This window comes from Parambassis ranga, chromosome 8 (genome assembly GCF_900634625.1).
Source record: "Parambassis ranga chromosome 8, fParRan2.1, whole genome shotgun sequence".
Lineage (NCBI taxonomy): Eukaryota > Metazoa > Chordata > Actinopteri > Ambassidae > Parambassis > Parambassis ranga.
The window spans coordinates 17216399-17237431 of record NC_041029.1 but is presented as its reverse complement, the minus strand read 5'-3'; the positions used below and the strand labels follow the sequence as shown (position 1 = coordinate 17237431).

General features: G+C 44.7%; 3 protein-coding genes across 11 annotated transcripts in view; 2 read left to right on the top strand and 1 right to left on the bottom strand.

Annotated features, from left to right (window-relative positions):
* The first annotated feature begins 3545 nt into the window (after positions 1 to 3545).
* Positions 3546 to 4745, top strand: LOC114440455 (ferritin, liver middle subunit-like). The gene is made up of 4 exons (XM_028412908.1): positions 3546 to 3853; positions 3962 to 4108; positions 4199 to 4324; positions 4410 to 4745. The coding sequence occupies exons 1-4, from the start codon at positions 3752 to 3754 to the stop codon at positions 4563 to 4565; spliced, it is 531 nt and encodes a 176-aa protein (XP_028268709.1). The 5' UTR covers positions 3546 to 3751; the 3' UTR covers positions 4566 to 4745.
* A 1858-nt stretch (positions 4746 to 6603) lies between these two features.
* syt5a (synaptotagmin Va) lies at positions 6604 to 13683 on the top strand. Of its 3 annotated transcripts, none has more exons than XM_028412888.1 (10): positions 6604 to 6680; positions 9427 to 9599; positions 10011 to 10025; positions 10372 to 10556; positions 11588 to 11674; positions 11802 to 11969; positions 12041 to 12208; positions 12312 to 12429; positions 12509 to 12642; positions 13227 to 13683. In XM_028412888.1, exons 2-10 carry the CDS (start codon positions 9434 to 9436, stop codon positions 13434 to 13436), a joined length of 1251 nt encoding a protein of 416 aa, XP_028268689.1. In that variant the 5' UTR covers positions 6604 to 6680; positions 9427 to 9433; the 3' UTR covers positions 13437 to 13683. The 3 variants fall into 3 exon arrangements, with proteins under 3 accessions (XP_028268689.1, XP_028268690.1, XP_028268691.1); XM_028412889.1 differs by lacking the exon at positions 6604 to 6680 and adding an exon at positions 8984 to 9288; XM_028412890.1 differs by lacking the exon at positions 6604 to 6680 and adding an exon at positions 9285 to 9344.
* A 1614-nt stretch (positions 13684 to 15297) lies between these two features.
* tnnt1 (troponin T type 1 (skeletal, slow)) overlaps positions 15298 to 21033 on the bottom strand; it is a 7149-nt gene continuing 1413 nt past the window's right edge. For 2 of the 7 annotated variants that reach the window (XM_028412895.1, XM_028412897.1), the window contains 14 exons: positions 19534 to 19561; positions 19431 to 19444; positions 19282 to 19356; positions 19107 to 19124; positions 17760 to 17780; positions 17445 to 17466; positions 17301 to 17361; positions 17110 to 17226; positions 16945 to 17022; positions 16742 to 16855; positions 16066 to 16175; positions 15896 to 15986; positions 15590 to 15630; positions 15298 to 15504 (listed from right to left, as the gene is read on the bottom strand). In XM_028412895.1, coding sequence (XP_028268696.1) covers positions 15459 to 15504; positions 15590 to 15630; positions 15896 to 15986; positions 16066 to 16175; positions 16742 to 16855; positions 16945 to 17022; positions 17110 to 17226; positions 17301 to 17361; positions 17445 to 17466; positions 17760 to 17780; positions 19107 to 19124; positions 19282 to 19356; positions 19431 to 19444; positions 19534 to 19561 — 836 coding nt within the window. In that variant the 3' untranslated portion in view covers positions 15298 to 15458. The other 5 variants (XM_028412896.1, XM_028412900.1, XM_028412901.1 and 2 more) reach the window with 5 other exon arrangements.

Here is a 21033-nt window from a genome sequence, read left to right as displayed (position 1 = left end):
CTGCCTCTCATTTCCACCTGTTGTCTGTTCCATTTGCACAACAGCAGCTGAAACTGATTCACAATCAGTGTTGATCCTAACTGGACAGGCTGATTTCACAGAAGTGTGACGGACTTGGAGCCACAGTGTGTTCTTTAGGTGTTCCCTTTATTTTTTTGAGCAGTGTATTTAAGTGAGACCCAGCCTGAAGTCTAGTAAAGTTGGTAAACATTGAGTATTTCTCCATAGTGATCAGTGATATTACGTAGAATTAGTGTTCATGGATTCACAGGACGTGGCCTGTGTACCTTAAAGGTGACACCGCCATCTGGTGGAGAGGCTCAGTACTGCACTGTGAGGTCCATCCTTGTTTCTTCTATGGAGTCCTATAGAAAACATCACATTTCAGTCACACTGTACTGACGTCATGACTGAATGTTTCTGTTGAGTCTTTTATAAATAATAAGAAGCACAAATATGTCACTTTACATCAAACACATTCAGTCTGAATATAAATCATTCTCAAACATCACAGGCTGAAATCACAATAGGTTCATATGTGATGTTGATGAAGATTCTCAGTCATCCAGGTCATCATACGTAGAGAAGATTGAAGCAAGGCGTCTGGACTTGTAGAGTTTTCTAGAAGACGTTTCGCTGCTCATCCAAGCAGCTTCATCAGTTCTAACTGTTTGGTGGGGAAACATGGTTTATATGTGGTTACAGACCTATGTGGGTGGGTCTGGGTAAAACTTAAAAAACTTACAAACAATAGCACTAAATGTTTCCATACTTACCTGTGATGTTCTGGCTGACTGGGCCAGGTGTGTCTAACGACTGGCTAACGACTATGAAACTGCCGGAGGGGGACTGGTTGACAGCCCTTTGTTCTTACTGTGAGTATGTGCAAACTTCCTGGGAATGGATGGAATCACTGCATTGTATGTGGTGGAAAGATGGTGTCTGAGGCCACCACCTCTGTTAAGGGAAGGTTTTTCCAGCTTAACATAGATGACTTCCTTAACTCCTCTTTCATACCACCTTTCCTCCCTGTCTAAAATGTGAACGTTGTTGTCCTCAAAGGAGTGTCCTTTGTCTTTGAGGTGGAGGTGAACAGCTGAGTCTTGTCCTGAGGAGGTGGCTCTCCTGTGCTGAGCCATTCTTCTGTGGAGTGGTTGTTTAGTTTCTCCAATGTACAGATCAGAGCATTCCTCACTGCACTGGACTGCATATATCACATTGCTGTGTTTCTCCCTGGGAATCTTATCCTTCGGGTGAACCAGTCTCTGTCTCAGTGTTGTCATAGGTTTGAAATGGACCGGGATGTCATGGTTGTTGAAGATCCTGCGGAGTTTCTCTGATACTCCTGACACATATGGAATGGAGATGTTCTCAGGGCTCTTCTCTCCACAGGGCTCTCTCCAGAGCCCTGAGTTCCTATCCTGGAACCACCCCCACCCACTGGTTTAGATATGTGGATGACACCTGGGTCAAAATCAAGACCAACGAAGTGGAACGGTTCACAGAACACATCAACGCAGTGGATAACAACATCAAGTTCACTCGCGAGGACACCAAGGACAACAATCTGGCCTTCTTGGACTGCACAGTACATATTGAGGAGGACAGGAGCCTCAATGTGGAAGTGTACAGGAAACCCACACACACGGACCAGTACCTGTTGTTTGATTCACACCACCCACTGGAACACAAACTGGGAGTCATCAGGACCTTGCAGCACAGAGCACAAACTGTACCAACCAGCTCAGAGGGGAAGAAGAAGGAGCAACACCACATCAGGAAGGCCCTGCAAACATGTGGCTACCCGAAGTGGGCACTCATCAAAGCCACAAAAACAAGACCCCCCAACAACAAGAAGAAGGACGACACCAGGCGGAGAAAGAACATCTCCATTCCATATGTGTCAGGAGTATCAGAGAAACTCCGCAGGATCTTCAACAACCATGACATCCCGGTCCATTTCAAACCTATGACAACACTGAGACAGAGACTGGTTCACCCGAAGGATAAGATTCCCAGGGAGAAACACAGCAATGTGATATATGCAGTCCAGTGCAGTGAGGAATGCTCTGATCTGTACATTGGAGAAACTAAACAACCACTCCACAGAAGAATGGCTCAGCACAGGAGAGCCACCTCCTCAGGACAAGACTCAGCTGTTCACCTCCACCTCAAAGACAAAGGACACTCCTTTGAGGACAACAATGTTCACATTTTAGACAGGGAGGAAAGGTGGTCTGAAAGAGGAGTCAAGGAAGCATCTATGTTAAGCTGGAAAAACCTTCCCTTAACAGAGGTGGTGGCCTCAGACATCATCTTTCTACCACATACAATGCAGTGATTCCATCCATTCCCAGGAAGTTTGCACATACTCACAGTAAGAACAAAGGGCTGTCAACCAGTCCCCCTCCGGCAGTTTCATAGTCGTTAGCCAGTCGTTAGACACACCTGGCCCAGTCAGCCAGAACATCACAGGTAAGTATGGAAACATTTAGTGCTATTGTTTGTAAGTTTTTTTTAAGTTTTACCCAGACCCACCCACTGAGGTCTGTAACCACATATAAACCATGTTTCCCACCAAACAGTTAGAACTGATGAAGCTGCTTGGATGAGCAGCGAAACGTCTTCTAGAAAACTCTACAAGTCCAGACGCCTTGCTTCAATCTTCTCTACGTTCATATGTGATGTTCAAATCCTTCCAGAGTGTGCGACTTTAATGGAGTCTGTGCAGAATAACAGGAACGATCCACATAAATATAATCACTGCTGCAGCAGCTGCTGACCCACTGTGTATGTGAGGCTGGACCCTGTCCGTGGTGCTGAATGGAACTGGCCCCGTCTGTGGAACTACAATCTGCAGGACAGTGTGACTGTCTCTACACAGCAGAACAAACACTGGGACCAAGAGCAGGTCCTGAACCTGACAGGCCCTCAGAGACCACATGGTGGACTTTCCAATCACAGGTGGGGCTGCTCACATATTCACACTTGAAGGTCTCAGGTCAACATGGCAGACCCACACAGGGTTAACACACCTCCCTACATACAGAACATCAGCCTGTGCTGCCCCTGAATTAACTGACATCAGGGTTTGGACTCGTCTCAGTGAGGATCCTGGTACTGTGCTCTGGTACTGAGTCATGCAACAAAAACCATTTAACCCTATAGTGCACTCAATACATCCCACAATGCATCATGATAAGTAGCACCGATGGTCACAGCGTTAGTATTATTAATGCAGCTGTTTGAAATATGCGTTTTTAAAATGTATTTTCTCTCATTCACTTATATAAATTAAATGTAACATCATCCAAACACCTGTTAAAAGTGCTTCGTCATGGCGGCTGACTGTCAGCAGAAGAACATGAAACCCTGAATTCCATGAATCAGAAAATGCAACCTCATGGCTGTGTCCCATATGCGTCCTCTGCCTCTCTCTGATTGGCTGCTTAATGTGAAGGCTGACGTAATCTCAGGCACGAGCTCCCTGCTGCGTATAAATACAGGCAGAGTCCGGACTGCCGCTTCACACCCGGGAAGAAACCTTGAGGAGTTCTTGCTTCAACAGTGTTTGAACGGAACTTCTTTCTTCGTCCCTCTAACTTATTTTTTAATATTTTTTCATCAACATCATTTCACTGTGAACCTGCAGACCTTTTCTACCTGAACACTGCTGATAAAGTCGACGTAAAGCTCTATTTTTTTACCGTTTTGATAAGAAAAGGACGAAAAAAAACAACCGCCAGCTAAAATGGATTCCCAAGTGCGTCAGAACTACCACCGTGACTGCGAGGCCGCCATCAACCGGATGGTAAAACTGGAGCTGTATGCGTCCTACACCTACACCTCCATGGTAAGAGAACTGCACAATATGAATGAAAATGCTGAGTCATGATTAGGTTGTCATGACAGCTGAGCTGTACTAATAAGGGCCTTTTTATCCTCCTCTTGTCTCCTTTAGGCTTTTTACTTCTCCCGGGATGATGTGGCCCTTCCAGGCTTCTGCCATTTCTTCAAGGAGAACAGCGACGAGGAAAGGGAGCACGCAGAGAAGCTGCTGTCCTTCCAGAACAAGAGAGGAGGACGCATCTTCCTCCAGGACATCAAGGTTTGTGTCGGCTGTGTTTGTTGCACCAGGCGGTCTCTGGTGGATATAAACTGTGCTCACAGTGGGCTGACGCGTCTTCTTCCTGTGCAGAAGCCTGACCGTGACGAGTGGGGCAGCGGCCTGGAGGCCATGCAGTGCGCTCTGCAGCTGGAGAAGAACGTCAACCAGGCTCTGCTGGACCTGCACAAGCTGGCCTCTGAGCACGCTGACCCTCATGTAAGTTGTATTACAAAGGGTTAAAGGTCAAACTGAAGTGTTCGTTTCTCTTTAGCAAAATAAATAACGGCTGTTTCTCTTACAGCTGTGTGACTTCCTGGAGACCCACTACCTGAACGAGCAGGTGGAGGCCATCAAGAAGCTGGGCGACCACATCACTAACCTGTCCCGCATGGACGCCAACAGCAACAAGATGGCGGAGTACCTGTTCGACAAGCACACCCTGGGGGGCAAGAGCTAAGCGCAGAGACGAGCAAACGGCTCCAGCTGTTCCTCCGTTCAACATCATTTCACATTTGTCTTAACTGGAAGAGACGGCAGAAAGCCCTCACTGTGTGTGTGTCGTTGTCTTAAAGATTGTGGCTGTGCCTCTTAGTTTGACAGTTTCTGTCCTTAATCAGAATAAACTTTTTGAGCTGGACTTCCTGTGTCTGTGGCATCTGTGATGAGCGGAACACTGGCTCGGGTTTAATTATTAATTTATCAATTAATTAATTATTCATTGAAAGCTTGGTTTCAGTGACATCTAGTGGTGAAATAGGACACAGTGTCTGAATTACGTGATGAGTGTAACCAGGTGTGTGGAACATATATTGTAGTGAAGACTGATTCATCGGTTTGGTCAGTCGATTCTATAAATGTGTGTGTTGCAGTAGGAGCTTGGAGCTTGTCTGGATCGTAATTACAACATTTTTATTTAGAAACAATATTTTTTCCACAGTTTTTCGACTGAGCCGGTTTCAGCAAAGTCTCAGGTTACGAAGCAGTGTCGAGTGATGTGAACCAGTCGCGTAATTCACTGAGGGGACGTCATCGGTCACGTGGGCTTTCCCGCAGCAAAGCATGCTTCGAAGAAGTGGTTCAAGATAAACGCTGTTTCCACTTTAAAGCTCGTATCGGAGCATCGGTGTCAGGTGACCATCACTAGTGAACTCATTGAAAGCATTTTCAGACATTTCGGACTCCACCTCTGCCATTTTGTGTCGCCGTTAATGACGTCATCGCTGTCACAAATTAAGCGAGCCGATCTCTGTTGTTAGCAGTTAGAATTTGTGCCTAGTAAACGTTTTATGGTAAACATTAATAAACAAACAGCCGATCATGCTACGTTCTTTAAACATCATTACATTTATAGACAGGGGACGTCACTTCTGTTCCCGTTCTTTAGCCGGTCTGTGCAATGCATGATGGGAAATATCGCTAAAAGTAGTGACCATCGGATGGACACTACTTTTCATGATGCATTGTGGGATACATTGAGGGCCCTATATGGGGTCTATAATTTCTCACTAAGAAGTCGGACAGCACTACAAAATGGCGGCGGCTCTGTACAGGACCATATGTAGTGATCAGGGAGTGATGTCAGACACAGCCCCAGCCTGAAGTCTGGTAAAGTTGGTAAACATTGAGTATTTCTCCATAGTGATCAGTGATATTACACAAGAACTTCTGATAGTTTGTATTTATCAGTCTGGCGCCTTCTCTAAAGTGTGAACATGTAGGTAAACAAACCTCAAAATGACACTTGAAGAAATGTGAGTATATTCTGTCACTAGACGATAAAGACAAAACGATCATATGATGATACTCACAAGTAGAATCAGTGTTCATGGATTCACAGGACGTGGCCTGTGTACCTTAAAGGTGACACCGCCATCTGGTGGGGAGGCTCAGTACTGCACTGTGAGGTCCGTGCTTGTTTCTTCTATGGAGTCCTATAGAAAACATCACATTTCAGCCACACTGTACTGACGTCATGACTGAATGTTTCTGTTGAGTCTTTTATAAATAATAAGAAGCACAAATATGTCACTTTACATCAAACACATTCAGTCTGAATATAAATCATTCTCAAACATCACAGGCTGAAATCACAATAGGTTCATATGTGATGTTCAAATCCTTCCAGAGTGTGCGACTTTAATGGAGTCTGTGCAGAATAACAGGAACGATCCACATAAATATAATCACTGCTGCAGCTGCTGCTGACCCACTGTGTATGTGAGGCTGGACCCTGTCCGTGGTGCTGAATGGAACCGGCCCCGTCTGTGGTCCCACATGGAACCGGCCCCGTCTGTGAACACTGAGTACAGTGAAGGTGTTTTGAGAGAAAGTTTTAAAGTGACTGTGGGTTCAGATTTTTTTACAGTGTAGGTGGACAGTAAGTAGCTGGCAGTGAGGGATTAACACAGGCAGGGGGAGAAAGGGGGAGGGGACAGATAGGGAGGGAGGGAGCTGAGCCGGACGACGGAGAACTTGCCGTCGGTGAGCGGAGCTGCTGGATCTGTGGAGGCTTGGATGCACGAAAACATAAGGACAAAAAGACGAGGAAACAAGAGGAAGTGAGGCTGAACAGGTGAGTTCCTGCTCTGTCTTATAGCTCTTATTTATATATATATGTAGATATATATTACTGATAATAGACGTTTGTGTATATTGACATATTTGTCTTACAATGGAACGGATGTAAAAGTATTCAAACACTTTGACGAGCAGCTTTTTTTAGATCCTTCACCTCAGTATGAGTTAGGACAGTGTTCAAACATTCACACTCTGTGCAGGCTGTTTCCAAAAGTGGCAAAGATTAGTTTAAGTGGATTACAGGGCACTGGTGTTCCTCTGCTGGGTGTGAGTGTGTGTTCACGTGAATTCACCTGCTGTACTCGTCCCTGATCATCATCAATCATTGTCAATCAAAAACATCTTCTATTATCTTTAAAAAGAAATTGAAAGAAAGAGAAAACCCTTCTGATGTTTATGTGAAAATATCATATTTGTAATGAGACCATTGATCCATCCACCCTCACCTGGAACAGGGAACATTTGAGGGAAATGATGGAGGGTTGAAATCCAAACATCCAGACCGTCCTCTGGCCGGAGGCTGCGGTCTGTCCTGACCTCCATGTTGGCCAAACTGAAAACATCAACAACAACAAAAGTCAAGGATTAGCAGAGTTTCTACAGTTCGTCCTGTCATGACGTCATCCTAATCAATATTATTATTATTAAGTACATCCTAACACATAAATGGCAACATCGGTAAACCGTCATTGACACAGCAGAGGTCACTCTGACTGGAGGTCATGATTAGTTTGGTTTGGTTTAAAATACAAACAGCTGTTCAACCATCACTGGTGTGTCTTAGCTCAGCACACATAACGGTTTATAATTAGCACTAAATATGAACTTAGAAGCTGAATACAGCTGAGACAGACGAGGGTTCGTGCGAGTGTAAATCCACTCCATAATTTATTGTTGATAAATTTGGTCTGTGTTCCACCATTGTACCCCCCCCCCCCCATGTAGCATGTAGCATGGCTAACAACTGATTGCCACAGTGGTCCTGTGTGCTCCTCTGAACAGTGAGTGAGTTAAAACAGCCACAGGAGGCGCTGGGTTGTTCTTCTCTACACTGTGACACTAATGAAGCAGCATCACTGCAGTGTGTCCATGTTAAAGGTCCTCGCCATGCTTTATACACTCATGATTGTTGCTGACGACACACGTTATATCACATCAGACCTGTGGAGCGCCACACACTGGTCTGAACACATGTCAGTCTTCTAACTTTCAAAGAGACACACACACACACACACACACACAGACTCCTGAGCGGGGCTGGCTGATGTAAGTTGTTGGCTGCAGTCCAGTCTAAACCTGCTGTGTCCCAGAAACCAGATGTGGTTATCATCCCGATTTTTTGGGGGTGTTTAAAACTACAGATAAAATGTCCTTATGCAACACACGCACACACACACACACACACACACACACACACTGTCCTGTCAAACAGCAGAATGATGTACTGACTGTGGATCCTTCTCTGCTGCTTAAATCATTACTTTAGTGGTGTTTCATTTTATATTAACTGTTTACTTAAAAGCCTGATCTCTCCCCCCCCCCCCCCCACACACACACACACACACTGTGATCTTCCTCTCTAATCCTCAGCTTATGCAATCCAGGGGTCTGTGAGGGTCAATGTAACAGAGCTCGCCACCTAAATCAGATCTTATTAAGGAAATATGATGTGTGTATGTCTCTGTCATGCGAGGGGGAGACAGGAGGATGAATGACAGACAGAGGGGTGGGGTGTGGGGGGTGGTGACAGAGAGATGGAGGGTGGAGAAAGGGGAGGAACCCCGGAGAGGTAAACTGTCCTTAATTTGTTTAAGCCCAGGATTTTGGGATTACCTTCGACAATTAATCTTGTTACACTGCTGTGCTGTGACAGAGGGACGTCTGAAGTGGGAGGAAGCTCTGTGTGTGTGTGTGTGTGTGTGTGTGTGTGTGTGTGTGTGTGTGTGTGTGTGTGTGTGTGTGTGTGTGTGTGTGTGTGTGTGTGTGTGTGTGTGTGTGTGTGTGTGTGTGTGTGTGTGTGTGTGTGTGTGTGTGTGTGTGTGTGTGTGTGTGTGTGTGTGTGTGTGTGTGTGTGTGTGTGTGTGTGTGTGTGTGTGTGTGTGTGTGTGTGTGTGTGTGTGTAACTCGTTACCTGTCATAAATCTGATTTTTTGTTTTTGGTGAACTGACTCTGAGGTAAGAGGTAAAACCAGGTTTTTACTTACACAACACACTAAAACCTGATATGAACTTTATTAATTTGTCAATAAATGAACAGTATAACTCAATACATCTGATGAGGATACAATAAAGGGCTCAGTATAATAATTATACATTATATTATATAAGTGAGAGCAGACATGGAGACATACGTGGACCACTTCCTGCCTCAGTCTGGACACACGGAGTGCCGTCTCTGCTTTATCAGCGCCCACAGACTCAGGAGCTGGGGGTTTATCAGAAACTCTCATCCTTGTTTTTATTTCTAAGCAAAACAATGAAAAAGTGAGCTTGAAGCTGACAGAGTGGTGTTGAGAGGCAGGAGAGTGGAGCAGAGAGGAGGATTACAGAGATTACAGCCAGGTGGAAGGACAGACTGGATCAAGACTGAAAGAAGGACGTTAGTATGAAAACAGGGACATGACATCAGCTCTGTTTACTGTTTATTAATCAATCACTGGTAGATGTGTTGTTTATGTGAGCGGTCAGCTGCTTCTGTGCTGCGTGAGCCTCTCACCTCTCGCCGTGTTTCCATTCCTCAGAGCGAGGATGCCTTTGGTCGACATGATGGAGCTGCGGTTCCGCCGGGCGGCCGAGAAGGAGGAGGAGGAGGAGAGGGAGCCCCCTCCGCCTCCCCCACACATCACGCACCACTCCAACCACCAGTTCAACAGCATGAAGAACAAGTTCTTCAACGAGCTCACACACCTGCCAAGTGAGCGCACAGTGACACTGACATCTGTACATATCATATCATGCCATATCATATATCATATCATGTAGTCTCATATCATATATCATGTCATCTCATCTCATCTCATCTCATCTCATGTCATGTCACATGTCATCTCATCTCATCTCATCTCATCTCATCTCATGTCATGTCACATGTCATCTCATCTCATCTCATCTCATCTCATGTAGTCTCATATCATATATCATGTCATCTCATCTCATATCATGTCATGTCATATATCATGTCTCATTTCATCTCATATTATATCATGTCATGTCATGTCATGTGTCATATCATATCATATCATATCATATCATATCATATCATATCATGTCGCTTATTCTCAATCTGATTTATTCTCTCATTCCTTCATCCTCTCTGCTCCTCCAGATCATAAACTGAACAGTAAGTCCACCTCATGTCTTCTTCCATTCTGCTTACTCATCCTTCTTCTACAGTCAGGACACACTATGTGCAACATAGGCTATTTTTTTTTTTATCTAATTAGAGCTGTACCATAATTAATATATGATTTCAAAGATGATAATGCAATTCAAAGATTTACAGTGTGTGTGAGGTTATGCTAATTTTGTGTTAGTGCAAAACACATGGACTACCCCAATATGGCCGACACCTCAGAGTTCAAATAAAAAAAGAGACAATGTGCTATCATGCTAGCAACCTAGCATGCATCTTTCCTCTCTCTCATAAATTAGCTTTACTCACAAAGCCTTTCCGCTCCTTCCTCCAGTGCCCATGTGGGCCGTGGGCGCCATCGTGGTCGTCGTCCTGGCCCTTGTCGCCTGCTTGGGATTCTGCATCTACAAGAAATGCTTCAACAAGGGCAAGAAGCAAAAGAAGGCCCGGGAGAGGAAGGGAGGAGGAAGAGGAAGGAGGAAGAAGGACAAGGAGGGAGAGGACGGAGAGGACAAGAAGGTGAGTGGAAAACCTAAATGTTCAGACAAGGCTGTGTTAGCTTAGCACCTGAGCTGGAAACAGGGAGGCTAGCCTGATTCTGTCTGAACTCTTATTATTTGCAATCTCTGGTCATGGTGGAGACGATGTTTAGGTCGCCCTCCTGTGGTCACAAAGACAAGAGCACGTAGCATCTGCCAACAAAATGATGAAGAAGCTAATGTTTGCTTTGTATGGAGAGTTTAAAATTGGTATAATTACCCACAATCCTTTCCATCAATGACCCAAACAACAACAAAACTTTAACCTTTTACAGTTTCTAGGCTAACGATCGGTAAAGAGGTTTTAAACTGGAGGACCGGAGGACAGAGTCCACAGCTGCCGACCCCCTGCACATGACAACAGATGGACCTCACCGTGTTTTCTATCTGATTGTAATCACTGCTTAACGCTCCACAGCTGTTCGGCTCTCATCCAGGTTGACAGCAGTAATAACTGGATTCACAGCTTCCACTGAGCACAGCAGCCACAGCGAGCCTGGATAGGGCACAGGACAGGAAGACTCATGAGCAGCAAGCAGAATACAGTAGATCCTAATGCCTAAAGACACTTTTAGTGGAATCATTTACACATTGCATCACCTTCATTAAGAAACAATCATAACATTCTGAAATCATCTCTATTAGAACTAATAATTCTGTACTATGCATTTTTTTAAGATGGTAAAAAGCTGTAGAGGAGCAGAGACATGTTAGGTCTCCAGGTTCAGCAATGTTGGAAAAAATTCTAACACAAACAGCCAGACTGCGTCCATGAGGCTTCTGATTGATTTCTCCTTCTTCCTACACTGCCACCCACAGGCCTGGCGTGGTCATGATGGCTCTTGGGAGCGTTTTTATCTGGGTTAATGTAAATAGAAACTATGATGTGTGCACAATGTTATTTTGGAAAATGGAGGGAAGGAAATATTCGTTTTTCAAAGTACTCTGCTGTGTGTAAACGTAGCCTCAATTATCATTTGATGACTCATTTAACACCTGTGTGTCTTTCAGGAGGGAGAAGATGGGAAGGAGGAGGAGGAGAAGGAGTTCTACGGCAAACTGGAGTACACGCTGGACTATAACTTTACTGATAACCAGGTACACATGCTCATAGGTCTGATTATATCTGATGAACTTGAAGAGACTGAAAACATCAAGGCTTTTATTTTGAAAAACACTTACTTGGACTGACTCTGCTGTGCCCTCTCTCCTCCTTCTCCTCCAGCTTATAGTCGGCATCCTCCAGGCTCAGGACCTCCCAGCTATGGACCTGGGTGGTACATCAGACCCTTATGTCAAAGTCTACATGCTGCCAGACAAGAAGAAGAAGTTTGAGACCAAAGTCCAGCGCAAGAACCTCTGCCCCGTCTTCAACGAGACCTTCATCTTCAAGGTCTGTGCAATGCAACAGATCACACCATGAGTTTGTCCCCTGAAGTTAACCTTTTACGCTCCCTCTTAAAGATCCCGTACACTGAGTTGGGTGGTCAGACTCTGGTGCTGCAGGTTTTTGACTTTGACCGGTTTGGTAAACATGACGTCATTGGTGAAATCAAGATTCCCATGAACAGCATAGACCTCGCACAGCCCATACACGAATATAAGGATCTGGTTGGAGGAGAAAAAGAGGAGGTAATAATGATTCCATCCACTAAAAATCAAGAGTAAGACTCATCATAAATGGTTAAATGGTTTAACAAAGGCTTTTTGTTGTTGTTGTTGTTGTTGTTGACAGCAAGAGAAGCTGGGCGACATCTGTATCTCCCTCCGTTACGTGCCCACAGCCGGTAAGCTAACGGTTAACATCATGGAAGCCAAGAATCTAAAGAAGATGGACGTCGGTGGATTATCAGGTACCCACACCTTCATGCACGCTGACACTAGAGACTGAGACTGGGACTGGTCTGCTGATCTACAACCTTTGTCTCTCAGACCCCTTTGTTAAGGTGGTGCTGCAGCACAACGGCAAACGACTCAAGAAGAAGAAGACGTCGGTCAAACAGAACACCCTGAATCCTTACTTCAACGAGAGCTTCAGCTTTGAGATACCTTTCTCCCAGATTCAGGTATGCTAACTTCCCTAGCGCCCATGTTAACATGCTAAGCTAAGATGGTCAACATTGTAAACAGGATGCTGTGCCTAAGTAGCAAACTAAGAAGGTGAACATCTCTACAATACAGTGTTTAATGCTAATTAGCATATGTTAGCATGCAAAGCTATGGTGTACATGGTTAAAATAACACTTTGTCATTAGTGCCAATTAGCAAATGTTAGCATGCTAAATTGCTAAACTGAGATGGTGAACATATGCCCTTTGTCTTTTATGCCAATTAGCAGATGTTAGCATGCTACGGTTAGCATACTGAACTAGAATTGTGTACATGGTAAACATTTAGTTTACTAGGTAGCAAACACTAGCTTGTTAGCCACTCAAACCAAAGACACAAGGTACTTTGTTGTTAGCGCTAATTAGCAAATATTAGCTAACAGACTGAACATACACAGAAGAAAATTGTAAATGTAAAATACATCAGCACTAAAAACTGTTACTGGGCTTAAAAGCTCTAAAATTATTTTAAGGATTAACCTTCAGTTGTTTCTTAAAAACAACTACACAATGAGGTCATGTGACTGTCCACTGTCTCACAGAAACTCCAGGTGCTGATCACCGTCTACGACTATGACAAGCTGGGCAGCAACGACCCCATTGGCAAGTGCTGGATCGGCTACGGCGCCTCAGGCGTCGGGCTTCGCCACTGGTCCGACATGCTGGCTAATCCCAGGCGTCCCGTGGCCCAGTGGCACACGCTGCAGCCCGAGGAGGAGGTGGACGCTGCTCTGAAGGCCCCCATCCGCTAAACATGTACACGGCACCATCATCAGCGTAGAGAGAGGTTATCTTCCATCAAACCAAACAACTGTAGCTTTTACAAAGATGACTCCAAACAGGCAACCTAGCAGGGCTAGCAAAAACTAGCCTGCAGAGTCCACTGCCTTCAGTTATCCCTGAGGGGGTGTCCACAATATTCTGTCCACTCCGTGAGGAAGTGTGTTTAAACACTGAGCTGAGGTGTGCATCTTCTTCTCTAGTTTATTTCTCCTCAGTGGTTCCCCAAAGAATCTAAATTTCTTTTTTCCATTTGTTGTTTTTAGTTGGATGTTTTTACTGATAATTGATTTGTTGTGGGTCCTTTTGTGTTTGGATGGAAGCAGTGTGTGTGTGTGTGTGTGTGTGTGTGCTGTTGTTTCACTTTCTGTACAAATAAAGTGTCTGTAAATAAATAGCTGAATAAATTAAACATTTCCAAACAGTGACAGACGGATGAATGTGTGTATAACTTCATGTAGTGTCTCACACACACACACACACACACACACACACACACACACACACAGGTAAATGCATCATGTACACGGATATCTGTCACAGTATTTCTTAAAAGTTCAATGAATCATAAACTATTTGACATATCATGCATCAGATTAGGATTATACCTTCTAATACAGTCAGATTATTCCTGTAGTGATCAGAATAACTGAACCTTTCACATTAATTTAATCATCACACCGTGGTCATTGCTGCCGTCCCAGTAATCTAATTACAAACATGCAGGCTTTTCCTGATGCAGCCTCTGTGTGTGTGTGTGTGTGTGTGCGCCCTGACTCCATGTGTTGAGTCAAAGACTGGATTAACAGTGTGTCCTCTTTAGTCCTCGTCTCGTGCAGGGAGCCAAACATGTGAGGTAGGAATTAGTGGGAAGAGGGTGAGAGGAGGAGGGGGAGGAGGAAGGGGGGGGGTTTACTGGAAACATAATAATCAGCACAAACACCAGAACTCCAGTGAAGAACAGTCCCATGAATAAACTGAGGAAGTAAAAACAATATAAAACCTGGGCAGAACTGTGGCCTCACAGCAACGAGGCTCCTGGGTCCATTCTGGCTGGGGCCTTTTTATTTAATGAGACTAAAACACCAATAAAACACTGGGCAGGTTGTAGATGTTTAACCCACATCCACAGTGCTTGTACCCAAGCTTGGAGATTTCAACAGACCGTAATGACATTATTTAACCACCCGGGGGAGCACACCATTTTTATTTCAGCATGATGACATGAGTTTAGTTCTAACGTCAGTGTTATAGCGGGTTGTTTGTCCAGACAGTTACATGTGCACCAGGGGTGCAGCAAGCTTTATAGAAGTGTGGGGGATGAGGTTTCGGGATCTGAGGAAGACTGAAGCTGAACGTATAGACTTCACCAGGACAGGAAATGTTCTGCTTGCTATCACTGTCAGTGCATACAGCTACAGCTTAGTGTTTCTGACTCACACTTATCCATACATACAGTGTATCTACACTGTCAAGCCATTTGTGCCACTCACTCATATTGTTACATTTTTTCAGTACACCCCCGATTCGTAAGTTGAAGAAATATATTCACTGTATTAAGTTATTCTGAAAAAAAAAACGCTCACACAATGAATGTCGCCTAGAGGATAAATACAGGAATTTGGATGACGTGGAGTGAAGACTGAGCCGGGCCTTCATCAGTGTCTGACGTCACTGATGCACTTCTGGAAGAATGGTCTGAAATTCCCATAAACACACGGCTACACCCTCCCGAGAAGAGGAACGGAGGATTTATCGGTGCAGGATCCAAACCCTGAGGGTCGACACGAGGTCTGCATGTACGCAGGAAGTCCAAACCAATGAGACATCGACAAAAGCTGCATGTGGTTTTATTTATCAATACATATATATTATTTATGAAGCAACAATATCTATGACAAACTCAAGCAGCCAGCAGAAAGGCGCCGGAGCTCCTGATCCCTTCGATGCTTCCTGTTTGTCTTTAAATGATCTGGTGTGGAGTTTATTGGTTTTTACTTCCAGCGCCCGCCCACCTTCCCTTTGCCGTGGCCTTTTTTACTGTTTAAAACAAAGGAACGGCAGTAAAATAAAAAAGAAGGAAGTGAAGGCAGGAAATAAGTTCAGAGTAGGAGCAGCTACTTACAACTTCTGAGCATGTTGGATTCTGTTGAGCAGCACGATGATCTGCCGGGTGCACACAGAGAGAAAGATGACAGCGCTCAGCACCAGGCATCAATCACTACATTATCACATGTTTATAGTAGAGTTATACCACAGCCAAGCTCCAGCTAGCAGGCTAACTGCCTCTACTTTACATAGCAAACATTAGCTAGCATCGCTGCTAACTAGCTAGTAATGAAGGGCTCAGTGAAGTGATATTAAAATCCGGTCACTAAAGATCAATTGGTAGAATCTACATGATAACAATATGAATTAATATTAACGTTACCTCATATCTCTGGTGTTTCATGTGCTCCATGAAGTCAAACTTCTCAGATTCCAGCTGGTAAATCCAGTTCCACATTTCTTGGGCCCGTTGCCTTGGAAACAGAAAGAGGCACTTTTAGAAGGGAGTTTTTATTTTGTTAACTTGAGGTCAGCTGACAGGAAGTGACTTACTTAAGTGAGTCCTCCCTCAAGTTGTCGATGGCGAGCGGCTGCCGCCTGTCGGCGAGGGTCTTCTTCTTAATCTCTCTGCCCGTCATCCGCTTTCCCTTCCTGGTTTCAGCCTGACACAGAACATGTCATCATCATCATCATCACCATCACCATCACCATCATCATCATCTTCATCATCATCATCATCATCATCATCATCATCATCATCATCATCATCATCATCATCGTCACCATCACCATCATCATCATCATCATCATCATCATCATCGTCACCATCATCATCATCATCATCATCCTCGTCGTCGTCGTCATCATCATCATCATCATCGTCATCGTCATCATCATCATCAACATTATCAGCATCATCAGCATCATCATCATCACCATTATCATCATCATCATCATCATCATCACCATCACCGTCACTATCATCATCATCATCACCATCACCATCATCATCATCATCACCATCACCATCATCACCATCACCATCAGCATCATCATCACCATCATCATCGTCATCATCATCACGTCATCATCCTCGTCTTCATCATCGACGTCACCATCACCATCACCATCACCATCACCACAATCATCACCATCACCATCACCACAATCATCACCATCACCATCATCATCACCATCACCACAATCATCATCATCATCATCATCCCACCTTCGCCAAAAAGCCTCCAAAGTTGGCTCCCATTCCGGACAGCACTTTTTTCTTCTTGGCGTCATCGTCGGCCTTCTTCTTGGCCTCCTCTTCCTCCTTCCTATGACGCTCCTCCTGCCAGATGGACAAGGATGGAGTCATGACATCACCGTCACCAGGCCTGTTGTGGGCTAACCGCCATGATGTGAGTGCGTGTTTGTTACCGCGATCCTGTTCTGTCTGTCCTTCTCCTTCTCCGCTCTGACTCTCTGGATCTCGGCTCTCTCTGACCGACGATTCTCCTGATCAAAAGCAAAACAAAGGCACCACGTGTCTGTTAATGAATCTGAACACGTGGACGCGATGTGTTAGCATCTCAATAAACGTACAATTCGGTCTTTGAGGCCAATGAGCTCTTGCTCGTCCTTCTTCCTCTGCTCAAAGTGTGCTTCAATCAGAGTCTGCAGCTCCAGTAGGTCCTTCTCCATGCGCTTTCTGTGGATGTCCTGATGAAAGAAGCAGGTTCATTTGCATGATGATGGAGCAGTGTTCCACATTTAGTGGCCTCTAGTTTACTTACATCAAAGTCTACCCTGTCTCCCACAGGAATGGTTGGGGGGGCAAGCTGGGGCGCCATAGGCCTGGAGCAGAGCGGAGAGACAGACTGTAATACGACAAACCATCATTTCACAGCTACATGAAGAGAGCGTGAATGAGCACGTACTTCGGTTTGGGGCGCTCCTCCTCTGCAGAGAACAGAGACAAAGGTGACAGGTTACATGTGTGAAGTGAATTGAATTGAATGAATTTTTTTAATAATTAGTGAGACTGGAAGCACAGCAAGCATGAAAACAACAACAAGGAAACACGCAACGATATGACCACAATCCATACTAACCCTTGGTCACAATGAACATTTAACCCCATAAAGTAGACTGAAATACCTTTTAAGTGAGATTTATAAGAACAGATATGACCTCCATGTGTTAGATAATGTGGCGGCAGGCCGGAGGAGCAGAGCACTTGTTCTAATTCTCACCTTCCTCCTGGGCGTCTTGATCTGACGGAGCAGCCACATAACGACACAATGAAAGATGGAGGGATGGTAACACAATAAAGACAGGGGTCATTGCAAGAGAGGAAGGAAAGAAAGTAATAAAGGAAAGGAAAACAAACAGGAGGAAGAGGAGAGAGGACATGAAAATGAAGAAGGCCAAAGGTAACGACTGATGCTTCCAGAAAAAGTTAGCATTATGGAACAAAAACATATAATCATATGTTTGTACTGACAATACAACACCCAGCAGCCAGTTAGCCTAGCTTAGCAATGAGACAGAAAAACAGCTGGAATGGCTTGCTAATTGCTAATTGCTTGTTTGTAGTTCACCTAACTGCTAATGTCAAACATGTGTACCCAAAATGCTAAACTAACATTTCCCATCATGCAAATGGCACCATGCTATTTACTAGCACAACCACCTGCTGTTGTCAGGAACTCACATCATGGCGACTGGTGTCCCCGCGGATTCCCGCCACTGCCACGCTCCTTACTCCCATGACTCCCTAAGAACTTTGGACTATTTGTCGCCCTATCTTTGGTAGGTCGTCTTCGAATTGCTTCCTAGCGTTCCAGCGATTATCTTGGACTACTTACCTGTGTATGATTCCATGCCTGGTTTTGGATTTGTGTTTTTTCCCTGTCGGTACTTTTGCCACTCTCGGACTGCCGTACAGTATTGTACGGGTTGCTTGAACTTCCTATTTTCCCACGGACTTACTTCTTGGCTTCGAACTCAGACTGGACTACGTCACTGCCTTGATCACGCTTTACAGATTGTTTGCTTGGAGGACTGATTTCCTGTGTTTGAAGTGAGTAACTCTCTGCCATATAGTAATTTTGGCAATTATGTTGATGTCAACAACTGAAACGGTAGACATAACAACGGCTCTGGGAAAAAGCATAGCAAAAATGATCATGGATTAAGTTTACTGCTTGTGCAAGTAAAGGGTTTTTCCAAAACAACAGTCAGAAAGATTATCCACATATGTGGAAAGCATTACAGACAGCTGCAAGTTCACCCCCCAAGGACAGATTGTGCAATGCTCAGAGAAATACACACAAAAAACCCAAGTGCTGCATCTCAGAGCCTCTAACGGGCCTTAATGCTCACCACCACCACATAAACATTTCAGCAGAAACCCCTCATACCCAAGCACGGCGGCGGAGGGCTGATGATTTGGTCTGGTTTTGCAGCCACGGGTGAAACAAGGTGTTGCATGTTTGCCTAATACTGACATCTACTACAGTCAGATGATTTGTGTTATAGTTCTACATGACTTCAGATCATACAGCTTAAACTGAGCCCATGATGTGTGCCCACCCTACCTTGGTACTCCTGTTGCTCTGGTAGTCCGGACCAGCACAGTGTCAGCCAATAGGAAAGCAGTAAAACAAGAGGAAGGTCAGAACTCAGAGAGAGACAGAGGGAGCGCCACCAGACACTTGACATCATCTCAACATATATATATATATACCTATAGGAGTGCCTTCTTGTCCTTACCTCCTCCATCTTCCTCCGTCTCCTCCTCGTCCTGCTGCTGCTGCTCAGCTTCATCCACCTCCTCCACCTCCACCTCTGAGAGGAGACCATCAAAGAGAATCTCTTCTCTGAATCCTCGACTTAAACGGACACAGTGTGAGGGGACGTACCTTCGGCCTGCTCCCTGAAGACAAACACAGAGACAGTGTAGTCAGTAAACCTCACAGCTGATGGATTTATATAGTGATGAAGAGGTCATTCTTTTCCACTTACTCGTATTCCTCTTCTACATCTGACATGGCTGCAACAGAGACAAACACATGACAATCACTCAGACACATTGCACTGTGAGTGAGCCGTCCTCGCCTAATCACCATGTGGACATGTTCTCCTGCGATTAATCTCTTTGGAGATGGATAAACACACAACACTCTCAGAGATGGTTTCAGACCGAGCCGCCATTGTTCTGACATGAAAGCACGCACAGACAGACATCCGCTGACACCTTCCTGGCAGGGTGACCGCCGGGAGATTGATGGAGCGTCAACAGGTGAGAATGTGACGGGGTGGGGGGGTGGACTGCATAAAGAGCAGGAAGGATAGGGTTTCTGTCACTCTGTCCCGCTCCACCTTCAGCCTCACTCACACTTTCTCCCTGTGACCTGCTGCTTGGGACAATCTAAATTAGAGGCTAATTTACTGGCACTTCCAAACCATCTATTCAGCTTTTACACTGTAAGCGTTGTAAAACATGGCCGCCATCTTAACACCTGATTAACTTGACATGTTCAACAAGCGACCGACACCTTTGAAGCATCGTTAATATGCTCAGAAAACAAATTATTTACACCTGTTATCCCTCTGTATCTACTCATGTTATTGTCCCGTCAATCAATTATCTTATTGATCAACTGTCTTATTATTATATGGTGACTATGTTGTTTGATGTCATTTCAGCAACAGAAAAGTGGCAGAGAAGCTGCTAACAAGCCGACAACCAAGGACCTGACAACTTAACTAGCCATTGTTATACATAACACACACACACACACACACACACACCTGTTGAGAGGGTCGTTTCTCTGAGCTCTAAAGTTAGCTAGTCTGACCTCAGGCTGTTAGCAACTGTGCATGTGGTTGGCAGCGAACACAAAGGAACAATGTGAAATCTGGTATGCTGTGTACCACACACACACACACACACACACACACACACACACACACAACTCTAATTAGCTGTCAGACCATTGATAGCAGGCTCTAAGGAAGGAAATTTAAAAGAAAAAGAAAAAGCACAGTGACCAAGAACAGCAGCAGAAGAATAAGAAGAAGTCTGCCAGGTCTGAAACAAAACCTATATCCCAACATATGGCCATCAACCCAAAATAATAAGCACATGTGTGAGATTCACACAAGAGGTCTGACCATAGCCGGTGAGTCACTTCCATCTGTATATAAATATATATATATATATTTCAAAATAAGATGAGACAGTGGTCGACCCAGCAGGGACCATGTTGTCCATGAATTCCTGATCATGGAAGCCTAGCAGCGTGTTTTAACTCTTCCATTCACCTCCATTGTTCTGGTGCATTAGCATTAAGTTTCAGATAAAATAAACTCAAGAAGGTGAAAAACATCTTTAGATGGATTTGGAATCCAGCGCCTGAACAGCTAGCCCATCTGTATAAGGTGGTGCGTTCAGGGATGTTCACACACAGATGACTGAAGTACACAGCAGCGAAGCACTAAAGTAACGTTAAAACTCCTGAA

Coding starts and splice junctions, on each gene's coding strand:
- LOC114440455 (XM_028412908.1), top strand. CDS start 3,752: ATGGATTCCCAAGTGCGTCAGAACTACCACCGTGACTGCGAGGCCGCC. Junction 4,109..4,198: donor TCTTCCTCCAGGACATCAAG/GTTTGTGTCGGC, acceptor CTTCCTGTGCAG/AAGCCTGACCGTGACGAGTG. Junction 4,325..4,409: donor CTGAGCACGCTGACCCTCAT/GTAAGTTGTATT, acceptor TTTCTCTTACAG/CTGTGTGACTTCCTGGAGAC.
- syt5a (XM_028412888.1), top strand. CDS start 9,434: ATGCCTTTGGTCGACATGATGGAGCTGCGGTTCCGCCGGGCGGCCGAG. Junction 10,557..11,587: donor AGGACGGAGAGGACAAGAAG/GTGAGTGGAAAA, acceptor TGTGTCTTTCAG/GAGGGAGAAGATGGGAAGGA. Junction 11,970..12,040: donor ACGAGACCTTCATCTTCAAG/GTCTGTGCAATG, acceptor TCCCTCTTAAAG/ATCCCGTACACTGAGTTGGG.